This window comes from Neodiprion lecontei, chromosome 6, assembly GCF_021901455.1.
Source record: "Neodiprion lecontei isolate iyNeoLeco1 chromosome 6, iyNeoLeco1.1, whole genome shotgun sequence".
Taxonomy (NCBI): Eukaryota; Metazoa; Arthropoda; class Insecta; order Hymenoptera; family Diprionidae; genus Neodiprion; species Neodiprion lecontei.
Window position 1 is genome coordinate 12,864,556 of NC_060265.1, and position 20,361 is coordinate 12,884,916.

General features: G+C 40.9%; 1 protein-coding gene across 4 annotated transcripts in view; it reads left to right on the top strand.

The window, feature by feature from the left end:
- Nucleotides 1–20,361, top strand: part of LOC124294980 (dipeptidase 1-like) — a 1,606,684-nt gene that overhangs the window by 891,004 nt on the left and 695,319 nt on the right. For all 4 annotated transcript variants that reach the window (XM_046742822.1, XM_046742823.1, XM_046742824.1 and 1 more), the window contains exon 9: nucleotides 15,131–15,307. In XM_046742822.1, the coding sequence (XP_046598778.1) occupies nucleotides 15,131–15,307 (177 nt within the window). The remainder of the gene's footprint in view (nucleotides 1–15,130; nucleotides 15,308–20,361) is intronic.

A 20,361-nucleotide genomic window follows, 5' to 3' on the forward strand; every position in this document is an offset into this window, starting at 1 on the left:
ATCGGTCAATTAAGAAAACGTATTTTTAGTTAACGTTTCGACCCGGATATGGGCCCTCCTCAGAACGAATTATTTTTTTAAACTGTCAAAAATAACAAAAAGATTTTTGTAGAATAAATAATAGTACTAGAAGTAATTAGACTTAAATATTGTAGATGTAATACTCTTAGAGCTATTATATATTGTTGATAGTGAGAACCTTATGATTAATTGAAATAAGGATGTCTTTGAGTGTTATTTACCTTTTGAATTAAGTAAGTGGACTGAGATGTAGTCGAATTCACAATTACAATTGGTGGAAACAGTGTTCTTTTGAGTGACGGTAGACAATGTCAATCTTCAAGTTATTTTATATGTGGGAGTTAATAGTTGGAAGTCATTAATTAAAAAGATTGAAAAACTATGTTTTTTCACAGTCAGTATGTCATTGTGTTAAAAGGTTATTGAAGAAGGTCTTTTTAGCAATGAAATTAATTCACAGGTGTCAAAGAAGTGGAGGTAGGCTCTTTATAATTAAGTTCTACATGTCTAACGAAATATTGTTGGTTGAACCAATTGAGTCAACAGGTGAATAACGACTGATGGGAGAAAACAATGTTATCCAGAGTGAAGGTGAACCTATTATAAACAATTATACAGAAAAACAATAAATATTTTGTAAGAAAAGTTATGTAGAAAGGACTGTATAATGGGGACAAAAAATTTTTTTGTATGTAGTTAAGGTGAAACAATATTTGTTGTGTGGGCGGAGATTAGAGGTTTGTAAATATTACTTAAATGTTCAACATCTGGTCTAAGATTAACAGAATTGGTATGACCTACAATGTTGCACATTTCTAATAACAGTCTTCTATAATAATTGTGTTCTTCACAAAGGATGTTTGTGTTGTCGTAATTGAAAGTGTGTCGTTTATCGATACTATGTTTCGTTAGAGCTGTGTGACGTTCTTCAATCTCATGTATGTTGCGTTGGTGTTCCCTAATTCTAGTGTTGAGATGTCGACCAGTTTGACCTATGTAGACTTGATTGCAATCATTGCATGGTATTTTATACACGACATTAGATCGTTTGCCCATGGGGATCTTGTCTTTGCCTGTATCAAAAACTAGTTGTAAATCTTTTGAATTTTTTTCATCAAACTTGACATTATATTAGGCGAATAAGCGGTTAAGTGACTCATAGAGGCCGGATACATGTGGGATGGGGATATATGTAGTAGCGGGTCCATTGCTATCTTCAGCGGGAGCAGAGTCAATATTATTGTCAGGTATGTTGTTGATGTAGGTGCGTCTCTTATTAATTTGTTGGTGTAATAGGCCATGAGGGTAATCATTCCATCTTAGTACATTGTATATGAGCGACAGGTTTTTTTCCTGGAACTCTGTACTAGCTAGTTTGATAGCTCGGTCAACTAGGTTGAAGATGGTGCCTATTTTGAAGGACAAAGGATGGTGAGAATTAAAATTCAGGTATCTTTGTGACCAGGTTTTTTTGTGAAACCAATCTGTCTTGATATTATTATTGTTGTGTATCAACAATACGTCTGAGAAACTGATAGCGTTATTTTCTTCTGTTTCGATAGTAAATTGTAATCTTGGATGGTACCGGTTAAAAATATTAAGAGTGTGATGTATTCTTTCATTTGGAACGGCAGTAAGAATATCATCCACGTATTGAAAATAGAACGGTAAATTAAAACCAAGATCGTTAATGCAAGACGTTTCCAAGTCTTCCATGACCAGGTCTGACAGGATTGGGGAGAGAGGAGATCCCGTAGGCAAACCAAACTGTTGTGCATAAGTATCGTTATTAAATTTAAATATTGCGGAGTCAAAACATATTTTTAAGGCTTTTTCAAGTTCTATGAGGGGAATTGGGATCTTATTTTCCAAAGAAGCCCACCGGTTGTTTATTGCACGCAATGCGAGATCTGTAGGAACGTTGGTAAAGAGTGAAATTACATCTAAGGATATTAACGTGTAATTGTCCGGGATAATCAATGTTTTAATTTTATCAACTAAGAAAAAGCTATCCTTAACTCTCGAGATGGGAGGTGTGATATTGGTGGTGAGCCATAAATTAATTGTTTTGGCTGAGGTATAGATCGGGCTATTGACTTCCGACTATTAACTCCCACATGTAAAATAACTTGAAGATTGACATTGTCTACCGTCACTCAAAAGAACACTGTTTCCACCAATTGTAATTATGAATTCGACTATATCTTAGTCCACTTACTTAATTCAAAAGGTAAATAACACTCAAAGACATCCTTATATCAATTCATCATAAAGGTTCTTACTATCAACAATATATAATAGCTCTAAGAGTATTACATCTACAATATTTAAGTCTGATTACTTCTAGTACTATTATTTATTTTACAAAAATCTTTTTGTTATTTTTGACAGTTTAAATAAATAAATCGTTCTGAGGAGGGCCCATATCCGGGTCAAAACGTTAACTAAAAATACGTTTTCTTAATTGACGGATCACCAAGACTTTATAAAAGACTGAAAAATTGATCATGAGTTGACAAGTTGGTAAGATGCAGCCGATACCTGGGCAAACAGGCACCAGAACTTGGAAGGTGCTGCAACCCCGCAATAAACTAGCCTGAGGCTGGAACTGAGGGCATAGAACCGTTGTGAATATATGCGTTTGACACTCAGGGGGATACTTCATGAAGCAGAGACGTTTCGCCAGCAATACGATATTGAGCAGATCGAAGTTTCAAAATTCGAATACCATGTGAATTCATCAATTATTTATTTATTTATTAATGATGTAATTGGACAATTATTCATATTTATTCGTTTACCACGAGAAAAGTTTTCAGAAAACGGAAAGAAGTTTCCAGAAAACGAAAAAAAGTTTTCAGAAAATGGAAAAAAGTTTAGGGAAAACGAAAAAAGTTTTCCGGAAACTTTTTTCCTATTTTATTAACACGTAAAAAAAGTTTTCAGAAAATTGAAGAAAGTTTCCAGAAAACATTTTTCCCATTTAATTAACATGTAAAAAAAGTTTCCAGAAAACGAAAAACAGCTTCCAGAATGTTACGTCCTCAAGACTTCATATTACTTTCCCACACTCTTAGTTACCTTACGCTCTGTGGTCCACTCTTATCGTTCGCGAGTCAGCAGATTTTTCTGTAACTCGCGGCTATCTTGCCTCCTACATCCCGCAGAACTGAGCAGATCTATCCTAGCGCTCAAGCAAGATACCTATCCGTCTTAACCAAGACCATACCTTTCTCCCTCGACCGACTTCGTTGCATTGACTACTAATAAATAATCATATACTTCAAATCATTTACCTTCCCTCAATACCGATCCCTTTCTATTCCATTCACTTCCTGCATTGAAAGTAGTAGCACGCAAGTGCATAGTCGACGTGAACGGACCCTAAGATAGCCAAATAACACCTTGGCTGGGCGTGGAGTAAGCTCCGATTACCGCTCATCGGAGCCTACGCAATCCACCCCGTAACATTTTGGTGGCAGCGGTTTTGCCCGTCGACCTACTCGTCAGTGCAGTGCTGCATGTTTTCTACGAAAGTGTTCAGTGCTCAAAATTTCTAACGCCGTACCAATCAGTGATAGCCGTGTTACGAACGAACTCTGGCCCACAAAGTACTTTGACAGGCATGCAGAACCTATTCAACTCGCCACGGACACAGGCTCTGCAAAAAATCTCCAATTCCAATAACTCCGTCACATTTTGGTACTATTGAAATTCATCTATACGTACGACGTCGAATAACTGTAGCAAGTGGAAATTCAATACCATAGCCAAGTTAAGCCGCACACCGCATCTGAACACATCACCTTCCGAACCGACAAGTATTGAATGGACCGTTCCCGCTCATTCGGACTTCTGCGTCCCTGTTAGGACGAGAATCTGGACCCGAAAGTGGCATCGCCCTTAGACCCGGATTACCACACTTATTTATCAACACGACACGGAGTACCTCATCTATACCCTCCTCGTGCCGACGCATGACGTGTATCGCCTCTTCAAGTTTCACCTGCGTCCAGCTGCCTAGAACCATGCTGTACTCTGTTTTTACGTTCACCTTCGCCCTGTAAGTCTACTCTAAGTCTTAGTGTTAAGTTGATATTTTTATTCCTATACTTGCAATACCCTGCTTAAATCGACATGGCACCAACTAACGAAACCGGTTCAAACTTTTGGTCAGTAGAAGATGTCTTGCCGACAATCCCCCCTTTCGACCGCCACAACATGCCCTTCGACTCAGTTGCAGAACAATTACGTCACGTAGGGAATCTTTTAAAAGCTTCGGATGGAATGACTTTCGCCAAATTTGCGCGATCAAAGGATACAGGCCCAGCTTCTCAATATTTGTTAGGTATCAACTGTAATGACGTCAAGGACCTCATAACTGCCGTCAGCCGAGCATACCGCCCGGATATCCCCAAACGCCAGTTATCTGCTCAATTGAATAGAATTAAACAACAACCATATGAGCGCATCATAGATTACTCGTGCAGAATGAGAGCAATATCAAAAGAAATAAGCACAGCGATCATAACCAAGCACCCACCAGACGTAGCAACGCTTCGACTGAATGATCTAAAGAAGGATACCTCTAGATCGTTTATAAGAAGGCTTCAGCCAGAATTTGAGTGGAGAATCGCCACTATCAGACCATCACCGACCTTCGAAACTGCCGTCAGCATCGCCGAAGGTGGAGAAGCCAAGCTAATTAACCGTCAGATGCAATTCTCTGCACAATATTTTATCCCCTCTACACCCGTGTGTCTGCCGTTTCCCCCTATACTGCTCCTCCGTCTCAGGTGCCCGCCGCAGCTTCCTTTGCCCCCCCCCCCCCCCCCCCCCCCCCCGATGTCATTGCCCACACCTGGTTACGCTCATCAACCAGCGCCTCGTACCGAGCCCAGACCCTACGCCCAAGCGCTCGATCCGAACACCTGTTCTGCTGGCCACGTTAATGCTCTGCCCAGCAGTTGTTAATTTTGCAACCACCAGGGTCACTCCATCACGAAATGTCACCGTCTGCAAAGTGAAAGATATTGTACCAAATGTCGCAGAATGGGCCACTTTCACAATGAATGCAACATGAACCAAGAACTACACTGCGACAATTGTGATCGCAGAGTACACACAGTAGACCGATGTAGATCCTTTCCGCGTAATAATCAAGGCAATGCAAGCTCAAATAAACATTCAAACGGAAACATCGCCCGCGGGAAGAACGTGCCCTCGAGCAATGCAAACAACTAGCGTTCCGATCTTCAAGTCATATCCTCAAAACAGCTTCAGCTGACCCTCCACTAATTTCGATCGACACCCCCGCGCCGATGAAAATCTCTACATTTATTATTGACACCGGTGCAGACGTCAACTTGGTCGAAGAAGGTTCCGTTAGGCCCCTCGTACGACGAACAACCGACGAACGTTTGACGCTGACTGGTATAACAGTCAAAAAGACGCAAACTATCGCAGAAACTGAAATCCGTTTTAATAATAAATCCCATACCTGTCACTTGGTCCCTGAGTCGTTTCCGATTCCGCACGACGGTATCTTAGGTCAGCCCTTCTTACGAAAAGAAAAAGCAACTATTTCTTTCAACTCAAACTCGGTAATGCTTGGATCCTCATTGCCAATCCAGTTTGATAAATTCGATGAACCCTCGTCCGCGCCCGAAAAAACGCGCGTCATTACAATACAGGCCCGTACCGTGAAAGCCATCTCACTGATAGTTGCGAACCCAGACACTTAAGTAGGTTACCTTAAACGCGTCGATTTAGGCAACAATGTTCTATGTGGTGAAGCGTTAGTTAAAAACCAGAACGGCATCGCTTACTCGTACGCGTTCTATTGTAACGAATCTGCAGTAGAGATAAGACTCCCAAAGGTAACCCTAGACGACTTCGACGAGCCACTGAGTACAGTCATGCCCAACGCTACGCCCACTGTACCGAGTAACCACCACAGCGATGCCCGCGCAAAAACCCTCGTTTCGCACCCAGGCCCTCTCCTCAGCGACTCCATCATTATTTCTGCCGCCAAGCGTACATCGCAACCGACGAACAATCCCCCCTCCTGCCCTATTCAGTCCGCTGACCTCGCGCAACTGCAATCCGATCCTCCTATCCCTGACGACAGTACACCCTGCCCCGGTGCCGCAACAGTGCTCTTGACTGACAGTAGGTCAGAAAGATTGGACGTCCTAAAGAGCAGCTTACATCTTGATTATTTGAATAACGCCGAAAAACAATCTATATTCAACCTTGTAACAGAAATTAACTATCGCTTTTATCTCTCAGGTGATAAATCAGGCCACACCAATTTATCTCATCACACTATCGCCACCACGGACAATACGCCTATTCATACCAAACAATACCGTTTTCCCAAGATTCACATAGACGAAATCGAATCCCAAGTTGATAAACTACTCAAGCAAAATCTTATTGAACATTCCTTATCTCCGTGTAATTCCCCGGTGTGGATCGTTCCAAAAAAACCGGATAGTGACGGCAATGAACGATGGCAATAAACGAGTTTCCCGTCGTTTCTTCCGTCCACCGTTGCTGCCACGTCTGTATGGTCGCGTCTCTTTCCGTCGTTAACGCGTCCCGTCGGGTCACGTCCGCGTCTCTTCCGTAGACCCTTTTGCGCTCGAACGCGAGAAGGTCTATGGGAATCACGCCTGCCACCACCAGAACGGCCTGGGCTGAGACCGTCCGATAGGAACAAGCGATCCTCAACGCGCTTCGTCTCTGTACCGTCGTCATTGCGTGACAGTATTTCTCAGTCTACAGGGAGTCTGCCCAGATCTCCGCACCGTAGAGGAGGATCGAGTTCACCGTCGACATCAAAAGTCTCTGTTTCCCTGGTCTCGGTCCGTTCGTGTTTGCCATCAGGCGGCTTAGGGATGCTATCATTTCAGCCGCCTTCTGAGCCGTTCGTCGTATGTGAGGCCAGAAGGTCATCTTCGTATCCAGGGTCACCCCCAGGTACTTGATTTCCCCTCTGGTCTCGATCTCGTCCGTCCCGACCGTCATGCGTAATGTTGTCGGTATCCGTCTCCTGGTGAGAAGCACCAGTTCTGTCTTTTCCGTCGCGAGTTGCAGTCCGTGGTCAGTCATCCACCGTCCGACTCGTCTCATTGTCTGGTTCAGTGCGTATTGTGCCAGATCTGGAGTTCGTTCGACTATCACTGACGCCACGTCGTCAGCGTAAGCGACCAGGCTAACGCCGAGTGGGAGCTCCAGTCTGAGCAGGCTGTCGTATATCCCGTTCCAAAAGTCGGGTCCTAGTATGGAACCTTGATCGACCCCCGCGGTGATCTGTCGCGTCACTCGGCCTTCGATCGTTTCGTACGTCAGTCGTCTGTTCCGAAGGTAGTCTTCAACAACTCGGAGCAAGTAAGGCGGGACCCCGAAGTCGCCTCTCAGCGACCCTAGGATATCCACCCACCTGGCCTAATTGAAGGCGTTCTAAACGTCAAGTGTCACCAGCAGCGCGACGGGTCGCACAGCGTGGCAATGTCCGTCTGTCGACCGGAAGGAGTCAACCACCTCTTGGATCGCTTCAATCGTTGATCGACCCCTCCGGAAGCCGAACTGCTGGTCAGGGAGGCCTCCGCCGTCCTGTATCGCGTCCGTAAGTCGTGGTCGCAGAAGCTGTTCGTACAGTTTCCCTGTCGTGTCCAGTAAGCTCAGCGGCCGGTAGGCCGACGGCGTGCTGGGGTCACCCTTACCCTTTGGGATAAGGACCAACCTCGCCACCTTCCACCGGTCGCTGAATGTCCCTGTCGTAAGGCACGTGTTGTAGAGGTCGAGAAGTATCTCCGGCCTCAGGCTCGCCATCAGCCGAAGAACCTCCGCCGGTACCCCGTCCGGTCCTGACGCTTTACCCCTCTTCATTGCTTTGGTCGCTCCGACGAGCTCCTCGGCGGTGAAGACGAGGGGCGCCGCCGTCTCGTCGTCGTTCGTCGCGTCCGTACGCGTCGGGTGCGTCGGGAACAGTCCGTCGACGATCCGTCGTGCGGTTTCAGCATCCTGGAGTTCTGGCGGGATCCGGGCCCCCAGCCTACCGGTCACAATCTTGTAACCGGCACCCCAGGTGTCGCGATCCACCTCCTCGCAGAGCTTCTTCCAGCATCGCGTCTGGCTGTCTCTGATGGCGTACGTCAGTCGTTTTCGTTTCGTCTTGTACTCGGCCTGAAGGGTTTCCCTGTCGGGTCCTCCTCCAGCCCTCGTAACCCGTTGTCGTTTTTCCAGGCAACTTTTTCGCAGCTTGCCTATCTCGTTTGTCCACCAGTATTGTGGTGGTCTGTTGCGTCCGTAATGGCGGTGATGGTGATGATGAGTGCGTGGAGGTGAATGAACGGGAAGTGGGCATTGAGTTTGATAATGATTTTGACGGTTGCGAAGACGTACGCATTATATTCGGTTCGCTTCCGGATGAGATTGATTAAATTCATCAAATGCTGGGAGATATCGATAGAGCTGACGATGATGGTTATTATTCGAACTAGGATTGGTGTGTAGCACTACATTAAAATAAAATTCTAGTATTTTCTACACCTCCGCCGTATCACTCATCTTGAATAGGTGGAAACTTTTCGAATTGGAGATGTATTATGCATATAAATGATGAGTGCATGAGCATCAACTTTTCTATCTCGGCTTGCTCTTTTCACAGATTTTTCATCGCAAATCAATTATAGAAAGAAAAAAAATGCCATCTCATTCAAGTGATGATGACGATGAGTGGTCGATCGTTGATTGGGGCGAGGATGAGGAGGCTGAGGAACAGATAATTATAGGCTTTTTCGAAGCAACACGCGAGTTCTCGCTGGAGGAGCTTCGGGATCTCGTTGAGGACGCGCGAGCTGCTCGAGTGAGGCCAAACAGCCAACATTATATAAATTACGGTGAAATATGTATGGAAATAATTGTAGAAAAATGGGCGAATGAAACTATCGTAATAATTATAGATGTCGAAAATAGCGTTGCTGATGATGACGATGATGATAATGTTAGCGAACAGGAAAACGATAATGATTTAATGGATTATTTCGAGGAATAAACCACGCTAAATTCATAATTATTGATTACATATTTTTCATAAGTAAAAATTCATAACATTTACATTTTGTATGACAGTACTGTAAAAAAATTGGTTTGAGTCAATTTTGGGATAATGAGATGTTTTATTCATATGGATTTGAAAATAATATGTATAATTTCATTCGTTAAAATTTAGAATAAGATAATTCAGAATAGAATAAGAAAACTACATGTAATTGATGGTAAACAAATAAATTGTTAAAAGCATTCAAAACGCCATTCTGAACCTCCCTTCAGGGGTCATTTCTAGGAATTTTTTCAATAGATCTGGCAGGTTTTTATCCTATCCGATTTATGCGCGGTTTTCCCGCGCCAAACAAGTCTCGACAGAAATTATTTTGGGTGTTTGTGTGTGTGTGTCAAATCCTATGAAAATAGCCATCTTGCGGCAAACCGCGAAAATGATCAACGGGGGGGGGGGGGGGGGGGGGGGAGCGCCGCGGATTTGCGGGTGGGTAGGGCGGGGGGTAACGCTGCGGATTCAGGGGGGCGGGGCTAGGGGGGAGCGCCGCCATCTCTGGATTCGAACTGTCCTTTATACACTACTGCGGAAAAACGGTTTGACGGGGTGAAATCAGCTCCCAAAGTTGAGCATCCTCAGTTGTTATTCCATAGTTTCGCATACTTTCAGATGAGATATTCAAATGAAACCAACTGAAGAATAACTCTTACAGCGAATAATGAAAAATGCATTTTTTTCGGTTACGACGGGCTTGAATAGACGAAAATTATAGGAGTTAAAATTTGAACAATTTTGACAACTAAAAAAATAATGTTTGGATTTCAATGAAATTAATTGCATTTGAAACAGTCGAAAAAGTAGGGGATACGTGTTTCTGCGGTTTTCGGAATAACGACACTTAGGCGGTGAACTTCCCTTATACAGGTGCCATTCCCATTAGAATCGCACTATTTTGCTTCAATTCGTCTCATTTAACATTAGAAAGTCCTTCCTAAGCAACAATGTAGGAGCTCCCAAATTTTATTCCAAATTTTATTCGATTCATTACGAAAACCACTTCCACAAATTGCCGAATGATTTCTGGCACATAGTTTCTTTCACGATCGTGAAATCTTCCGGAGCCCAGTATTTCAGTATTTGTGAGGTTACTGGAATTGATTGCGATCTTATAATTTTGGAATCAACATGGCTAATGCTATAAACATTTAGGACTTTGGTTATTATTTTTTTCCAAAACGTTGTAAGAAATCGGAAAGTTAGCATGGATCGCCTTGTATACCATTGAAGGAATGGAAGTTATCTTGTGACGCAGAAGCACCAAAACAATTACATGTTGTTTCGGCAAAGTTCTAATTTTATCCGCGTGTTGCGACGTATCATGGGAGACATATGATAAAAATAAATCAGTTTTTCTGATTGACTGGCGCGTAAAAAGGATTAGAAGTCAAAAAATTAAAATAGCTTGTCCCCACCGCTCTCGCCGCTATTTGAACTTGGATCTGAATTTCAGGCGGCCGGTCCAATAGGTGCAGTCATTATGCGCAGTCGAGCATCAATTGATATTATTGATTCTGATCTTGCAACTTTGGAATCATCACATAGTAGATGTCACCAAATCATAGAAGTATAATATTGTTAGATTTATGAAACGAATACAATGAATGAGGAAAATGGGGATGTATTTTATTTCATCAAACTGACCACGTCAGTTCAGCTCCAAGTCTATAGTCTAATTTTCTCTCTCTTTTTCCGGTTTGATTTCTTCGCTACCCGTCGACCGTCAAGTGCATATTATTGTACAGCGATGAATACAAATCTCGACTTACTACAAACCCAACAATATAATGAATTATAACAATAATTTCTTATTTACTGTCACATATTTCCGTATTCCAAGGAATGTGCATTGCATTACTCATTATAAGTACTGCAATAACGGTGATCGTCGGAAAAATGATGAGAACATACGGACTTCTGGCATAAGGAACAATGATTAATCGCAATATTATCGCATCCTGAAATTTCACAACGTGAGGATTAAGTTTCTTCGAAACCGAAGTCCACAGGATTTTCGAATCTTTGTGGCTTCACTTCTGCGTAACCACTCTTAAACCAAGAAAACTTGAAAAGGTTGACATATCGTGGAAATGATAATTGATTGTGAGTCAAAAATTGCAATTCAATAATGTTATATCTCAGATGCAAATTTAGATCATAATTCATCAATAAAATATTGTCACAGAAATGTCTGACAAAATTTTTCCATACCCTAAAACCATAAATGTCAAAAATGTGATAATGTTCTGAAAAGAAAATAATATGATACTACTGTACACACTACTTTTTCATTTCCATAAGCGAATAATCACGGAATTTATAACCCGTTTACACCTGAAGTAAGTTTACCGGACTTCGATACTTCTATGTACACATCATCTGGTCTAAACAATGTCTGTTGCACAATTGCACTAAACATACCACTTGGTTCTTTTAGAACAACAAAAAGTGGGTAAAGAAGTATTCCTACATCTGATACAGTTGGATTAATTGTGTAACTATTCGTCGTAGAAGCAACTGACTGCACTCGACATTCCACCTTATTTTCTCCTTCGACTGCTAAAGTTCTTCCAGAATGCATCCCCAATTCGAAACCACTTTCATCTGAATTATACACATTCGATAAACCGTATATTTTTTTATTTTGCTTCACACCTTGTAGAAATTGTTCTCTGAAACTTTCGGTATTTTCAATAGTTTTTTGGTGATCAATTTATTAATTATCCTCGATATGATACAATGGGCAATTTCGAATGAATTCACCCAATGTTCAGATGTTTTAAACCGAAAGTGTTCATGGCCTATTTCTTTTTGGGCTTGTAGTGCCTACCTTCGTAAATCATTATCGTGCACTGGTAATCCAGCATGAACAGCGAATTTGAAGTTCCGCCATGTGTCGACACAAATTCTAGCTATTTTTTCCTTGTATATTCCGCCCTTATTCAAATAATGAGGCCAGCGACGTAATTGGCGAACAGATTTTCTTTTTTGAACTTCTGGCGGACACTATCGATGTTCATTTTTTCAAACCTGCAATAATGAACTGCTCTTGACTTGTGTTCGTATGATAAGTTTTCGTCATTGCTTCTGCATGCGTCTGGTGACGATTTTGGTTCATTTTGGTATATTTTCATTCGGTTCTGCAAAGTACAGGGAATTTTCTTCCTCCATCTCAATGCCAATATATTTCTCTATTGCATTTAACAATATAGTTTCAAAATGGTTTTTCAACTGTATTTCCTCATTGTTTACGCGCATTTGAGCAATATTTATCGCTTGAAATTTGTCATAAGTAACTGTATAACGTTGAAAGGATCGATCTTCATCTTTGTTATGGAAACGAACCCTTGCACTTTCAAATTCTCAATTACATATAAACCACAAACAACTTATGCAAACACACCACTTCGCGTTTGTAAGCGCTAGTTAACCAGAAAAACTGATTCATTTTCATCATATGTTTCGCATGATACATCGCAACAGGGAGATGAATTTGGAACTTCGCCGAAACAAAATGTAATTGTTTTAGTGCTTTTGCGTCACAAGATAACTTTCATTTCTTCAATGGTATACAAGCCATTGCATGTTAACTTTCTGACTTCTTTCAATGTTTTGGAAAAAAATAATAACCAAAGGCCTAAATGTTTACAACATTAGCCATTTTGATTCCAAGATTGTAAGATCGCAACCGATTCCAGTAACCTCACAAATTACGAAAGTACCGGGCTCCAGAACATTTCACGATCGTAAAAAAAACTATGCCAGAAACCGTTTGGCACTTTGTCGGAGTGGTTTTTGTTATATATGCTGACGAAATGTATTGAGACGAAGAAGCTCCCAAATTGTTGCTTAGAAAGGACTTTCTAATGTTAAATAAGACGGATTAAAGCAAAATAGTGCGATTCTAATCGGAATGGCACGTGTACGTATAAGGGTAGTTTTTCCCCCAAGTGACGTCATTTCGAAAAACGCAAAAACACGTATCCCATACTTTTTTCTGCTGTTTCAAATGCAATTAATGTCATTAAAGTCCGAACATGAGTTTTTTAGTTGTAAAAATTTTAGAACTTTCAACTCCTATAATTTTTGACTATTCAACCCCGTCGTAACTGAACGAAATGCATTTTTCATTATTCGCTGTAAGAAATATTCTTTAATTGGTTTCATTCAAATATCTTAACTGGAAGTATGCGAAACTATAAAACAACCACTCAGGATGCCCAACTTTCGGGGTTGATTTCACCCCTCTAAACCGTTTTATCGCCTATAAAAAAAAATTAAAAAAATACGTGTCGCTCAGATTTCGACGAAGAATAACATATCCTCAAATGGTCGAATTCGAGAGGAATACCTCAGTCGATTTCCTTGTGAGTCCTGTCAAAGACAGTGAAACAGCTCAGAGCAACATCTCATAGCGAAGCAGACGATTCATTATCACTTTTCGCGACTGTTTCCTGTCCTGATTTAAAATTGCAATGATAACGTTTATCCTATGCTGTAAATAATTTCATCCACATACATTCTTACATCGGGTGCTCAAGAGACGAAAACTTTCTATTCACACATATTAAGCATAAGAAAACAAAGAATTCACTGGTGAAGAGAAAAATTAACGATAACAGAGTCAGGTCGGCTAGGTGGTCTAGTGAAGTAAGGCTCCAGTCAAGCATCTCTAGACGCCAGGTTCGATTCCTAGCTTCATCGTCAATTTTTCGAAATCAACAGTTTCTCTAATTTACATCTCCCAACAATGAACTTCTCATAATTAATGATGTGCACATCCGCATATCATTTATTAGACGGCTTTGTCCGTCTTGCATTGCTTTCTATCGGAAGCGTAAGATTCCAACATGTAAGTATTCATCTACATACATTCTTACATCGGGTGCTCAAGAGACGAAAACTTTCTATTCGCTGTAAATAATGTAAGCAAATGTGTCAGTCGTGATAACCACATCCATTGGCAAGCCTTTAAAATACTTCATAAGAATAAAAAGAAAATGCTAGTTTTGAAATCAAGTATACAGATGATGAAAGAGTTTCCAATCTTACAGGATATTCAGATGCGGGCTACGCGAGCTATATTAATACAAGATGGTCTACTACAGGCTATCTGTTTAGATTTGTATGTAGTCCGATCACTAAGAATGTGCAGCGTCAGAAAATATGTAATAACGCTGAGCACAACTGAGACTGAATCTGTAGCAGCAGCAGCTGCTACCAAGGAAGCGACTTGGTCGAGAAAATTATGAAATGAGCTCGGGTACCGATGTAATCAACTTACGACACAATTTTTCGTTAATCAGAGTACTATTGGACTAAGTCGGAACCCTGCATTTCGCAAAAGAACCGAGCATATCGATAACTGATACCGTTACATCACAGAAAACTTTGAAGTTGGTGAAATTGTTTTGGAATATGTGCCAACCGAACACCAACAGGCAGATATATTCACTAAAGCAGTATCAAAGTAACGTTTCAAATTTTTGTGCCAAGAATTAGGGATGAAAGAGCCAAATGAATAAATAAGAAGGAAGAATTAGAAAGTATAGAAACACGGCGAATGTTACAATAAGTTTTATGTATTTGTTCTATGTGTGAGAGAAGAAGGTTGAGCGCGCGTACGACCAGCGCTGTTATTTTGAGCAATACAGTTCGATCAATGTATCATACGGCATGATAAAAGTTTATTAAAAATAAACAAATATTTTTTTATTATAAGGAGATCCCACACAATTTTTCAGCTTACCCTTACCACATGTAAATCGGTAGCCTAATATGGTCAGCCGCGTCCACGGTTGTAACGTTGCAAATCAATCATTTGAATAACAAATAACTTGACAAAATAGCTATTCATTCAAAAATTCAAATTTTAAGAAATGAAATCAATTGAAATTACATTCAATAAATTTATATTGATTCAATTTATGCAAATAACCCTATATCTATCAGCACTGCATAAAACTTGGTTATGACGTATTACAGGCTGTTGTGAAAGAACTGAACAGACTAGGGATGCTGGTTGATTTGTCTCATGTCTCGACGAAAACCATGAAAGCTGCATTACAAACGACCAGAGCTCCAGTGATATTTTCTCACAGCGCAGCAAGGGCCCTATGCAACTCAACCAGAAATGTGCCTGACGACGTCCTTCGGAGTTTGGTGAGTTTTGAAGGCACAATATTGATGTTTTATAATACTCTACCAGTAAACGGAATTCGACTTTATTCAAAAATTTTCGTCACCAGAATATAGGATCTTCGGAAGAAAGAGTCGAAAGATCTGTAAAATGTATGATGATGTACAACCAGTGTTGTAAAAAGTACTTGATTTTTAGTACCTAGGTACAGGTACAGGTTTTCAAGATGTACCTGTATCCAGGTACTTAGGTACTTTTTTTATGGGAACTATGAAAGCAATCTGAAAAATATGGACAAAATTATAGACCAGACGAACACATTACTTCATATTGAGCTCGTCGTTTATTAAATTTGTAAAATTTTGAACGTTACATATTTTACACTACTAGGTTATTATATTTCAAGAACAGCAGACATTCGAAATTGTCGTCGGTCAACTTGTTTCTTCGCGGCATCAGGCTTTGTCCTCCAGCGCTAGATGCACGCTCTACTGGGGCGGAACTCGGAAGCAGACTGTTATATTTTAGGAATATTTGTTTTGTAATTGGGTACCGCTCTGAACTATCCAGAGTAGTATATCTATGAGAGTTCTACTTACAGATTCCTGTTACCGACACTTACCGGCATTCTCCCCAGGCTCAAACCCTTTACCGCGATGACGTCACAGTCTGCTGTACCGACTTGAGGTCAAAACCGTGCAACCTTACGGACAGTTGAATCGGTCGACGGTGAAAATCGCACTGCTTTACCAACAATTCTTATCGGTCAAAAGTCAAAATCATGCTGTTATACCGACAATCTTACCGACCGGAGGTCAAAGTCTTTATGTAGTGCTCGTCTGCCAACGATAGAGGGTGCAGCGGGGGCGAGAACTTTTTTACCGTCCCGCATTCTTTTCCCACGAAAGGACTGCTGATGTGTAACATTAACCACTCCAAATTCCTTTCCCACGGTAGGACTGCTGATGTGTAACATCAACCACCCCTACATTTTTTTGCCACGTTATCAACCACGTGACATTCCAAAATTAATAGTTCCGAGAATGGTTTTTTTATCCACTCGGATATCGCTGACGTGTACCATCAACCACCTCACATTCCTTTCCCACGTTATCAACCACGCGACATTCCAAATTGATGGTTCTGAAAATTGTATTTCACTTACTCGGATGCCGGTTTGATATCAACCACGTGACATATTTTTTGGCTTGTAACTGTTATGTAAACTCAACGATGAATTTTGAACGGGTTCAGTCAAGACCAGAGTGCAAGATCGACCGATGGCCGCGGTACATTCAGAGCCATGGATCATCGGCGTTGGGTTACTATCGCTCGGGAAATGTTAAAGGGTGCGCGCGCATACACAAACATACGTACAGCTGCCCTATGAAAAGGACGCTCATCACTGCAAATGATCATTAGGTCTCAACTTGTCAAGTGTACGTGAGGAAAAAGCTCAAGATGGAATCCAAGAAGGGTCTGAGATTGATCGATATTATGGAATCGGCGTACAAAGTCTTGGACAAATCATCATCAACAGCAGAGATTCAGAAATGGATGAAATTCGAAAGTCAAAATATTCGGCTTCTGAACAAAATTTTGCGAAAGGCTTCATCGATTGGAGAAAAGATGAGAATTATCACAACGATCGGACTCTTGAAAGCGCTCGCGGAAAATCTCAAACGTCTTCAGAAAACGGGTGGAGGTACGCGGAAAGTAAGAAGAAGCGATCGAGTTCACGGGGAAGATTTAGAATCAGCTTTCGAGGGAAGAATTCGAACTGGATCCATCGTCAATTTGAAGCATAAAGATGTGGAGAGATTCCTAGAATACGCAAAGGTACTAGCTGCGACGAGACTAAAAAACGCTCTGAAGAAAGACATGAGCTTGAAAGCCAACGTTATCCTGGCTTGTAAATTTGAAGTTAGAAAAGATGATCGCACAGTGGAAGAGATCAAATTTTTTAATACGAGAAATGAAATCATTCTCCAGACAACGGATATCAACGAATGGTTCATCGAAAAAGCGATGGAGCGTTTGTTGAAAAAGGTGGAAGATTTCCAGGAAAAGGATTCAGGCTGGTCGCTGACTGGAATAATCAATTTGACTGTGAATATCAACAAGTACGTGCTACTACGAGGCGGTGTGTTCACATATACCCCGTTACCTAAGCATATCAGTGATAAGAAGGCTGTGGTAGTCATCAGAAACAACGACTCTTACTGCTTTCTTTGGTCGGTCACCGCAGCTCTGTTCCCAGCCGACAACAACAATCCCAATGCGACCAGCTCGTACCCGCATTTCAGCTCAGTGCTACGGTATAATGGTATGAGGTTTCCTATGTCTCTAGACAAAAACACCACTTCAAAATTTGAGGAGCTTAACGGCCATTTAATTAACGTTTATGGTATGGACCAAGGTGATCGGAAAAAAAGTGAAATAGTACCGATTCACCTGAGTCAGAATAAGTCTGATGAACCTTGAATTCATCTTTCAGCGATTTAAACTGAAATCACTGACGATGACGATGATGATGTTGATATAGAAAATTATGAAAAAAATAGAATCTTTCATTTTACTTGTATTCGAAATTTGTCTCAATTAATGAGTTCTCAAATTTCTAAACGTAATGGTCGTACTTGGTTGTGCGATAGATGTTTGAGTCACTTTCATTCTGAGAAGTGTTTGACAAAGCACAATGTAGATTGCATGAATTTAAACAAAACCAAATTTATTCCACCTATAGAGGAGAAAAAGATACTGAAATTTAAAAATTTTAAGCACAAAGAAACCGTTCCATTCTGCATTTACGCGGATCTCGAATGTTTACTGGAACCTACGCTCAAAAAGATGAGTACAAGAACAATTTATCAGAATCATCTTCCGTATAGTATAGCTCATTATCTACACTGTGCGTTTGACGATTCAATTTCAAAATTTGAGATTAATCGTGGAGACTTGCATTTAATGGTTTGTGAATAAGTTAGCGGAATTGGCACATTCGTTAGAAATTTATTTCGAAACTGTTGTACCGATGGGACCGCTCAATTTCAATCAAATCAACGAATTTCGTGTAACAACAGTGTGTCACATTTGTGAAAAACCGTTTACACTCCCAGACGTGAAACATCGTAATCACTGCCATTTCACGGAAAAGTACCGTGGTGCTGCTCATCGAGGTTGCATTTTAAATTACCAAAATTCGCACACTATCCCAGTGATATTCCGCAATCTGCCGGGTTACGATTCACATTTTCTGATCAAAGCACTGGCTACATCGTTCGAGGGCACAATTGAGCTTTTATCCGTAAACAAGGAAAAGTACATTTCTTTTACAAAATATGTCGAGGGGACAGATATAAAGTTTAGATTCGTATATTCGTACCGTTTCATGCCCAGTAGTCTTGAGAAATTAGCAACGTATCTCGGTGATGATCAGAAATCAATCACACGAAAATTTAATCGTAGTTCAGATAAATTTCAGTTATTGACCAGAAAAGGAGTGTTTCCATACGAATACATGGATAGTTCGGAGAAGCTCTAGGACAAACGGCTACCATCCAAACAACAATTTTACTCAAAATTGAATGATCGGGATATATCAGACGACGACTATGCACATGCATGTAAAGTTTGGCAAACTTTTAACGTTTAAACTTTGGGAGAGTATTCGGACTTGTATTTACAGACGGACGTGTTTTTAATAGCCGACGTTTTCCAAAACTTTCGACGGAGCTGTTGGACAACGTACAACCTGGACCCGTTACATTATTACACCGCGCCCTGTCTGTCGTTTGATGCGATGTTAAAGTGTACCGACATCGAGCTCGAGCTTCTCACTAACATAGATATAGTTATGTTTATCGAAAAACGTATTCGTGGTGGTGTGTCACAGTGCTCGAGCAGATACGCAAAGGTTAACAACAGGTACATGGGGGAGGAATTCGATCCTGGGGTCGAAGAATCTTATCTCATGTACTTTGACGTTAATAATTTGTACGGTGCTGCTATGAGCTTTGCTCTGCCATACAGTTTCTTCGGATGGGTATCAGACTTCGGACAATGCGACGTTTTTACCATTTCGAACGATGCCGAGTTTGGTTACATACTCGAGGTGGATTAGGAATATCCTGAGGAACTGCATGAAATTCATAAGGATTTACCACTGTGTCCAGAGCACTATATATCTCCGATCTCGAATAGTAAGCAACCGAAATTGACGCCCACGCTACTTTCGAAGAAAAACCACGCTGTTCCCTATAGCGTTTTGAAACAATGCACACAATTAGGCTTGAAATTACTCAAAATTCACAGAGTTCTCAAATTCAGACGAACCCCGTGGCTCAGAAAATACATAGATTTGAATACCGATTTGCGCAAAAATTCTCACAACGAATTCGAGGAAAATTTGTACAAACTGATGAACAACGCAGTTTTTGGCAGAACAATGAAAAATGTTAGGAAGTATAGAGATGTCAGGCTGATCACGGAATGGGATGAAAGATACGGTGCCAGAGCTACTATAGCCAAACCCAATTTTCACAGCTGCACCGTTTTCGACAAGGATATAATAATTGTCGAAATGAGTAAGACGGAAGTCAAGTTGAATAAACCATTTTATGCAGGTTTCTCCATCATGGATCTGGCTGAAACATATACCTACGATTTTCATTATAATCATATTAAGCAGAAATTTGGCAACCGAGGAAAATTATTGTATACGGATACCGACAGTTTGATTTACAATTTTACCGTCCCCGACATATACAAAGCTATAAAGGAGGACTTGCGTAAATTCGATACGTCTGATTATCCACTTGACAACGTTTATGCAATGCCTCTAGCGAACAAAAAAGTTCTCAGCTTGAGGAAAGATGAGAATAACTGAAAAATAATGCTGAAATTTGTAGGATTAGGAGCTGAATTGTACGCATTCCGAATCTTGGGAGACGAGACAGACAATAAACGTGCCAAAGGTGTCAAAGGATCAGCGTTAAAAAAAATAACTTTCAACGATTATTTAGAATGTGTTTTGAACTGTAAAAATTTGTCTACAAATCAGCATCTGATATCAAGT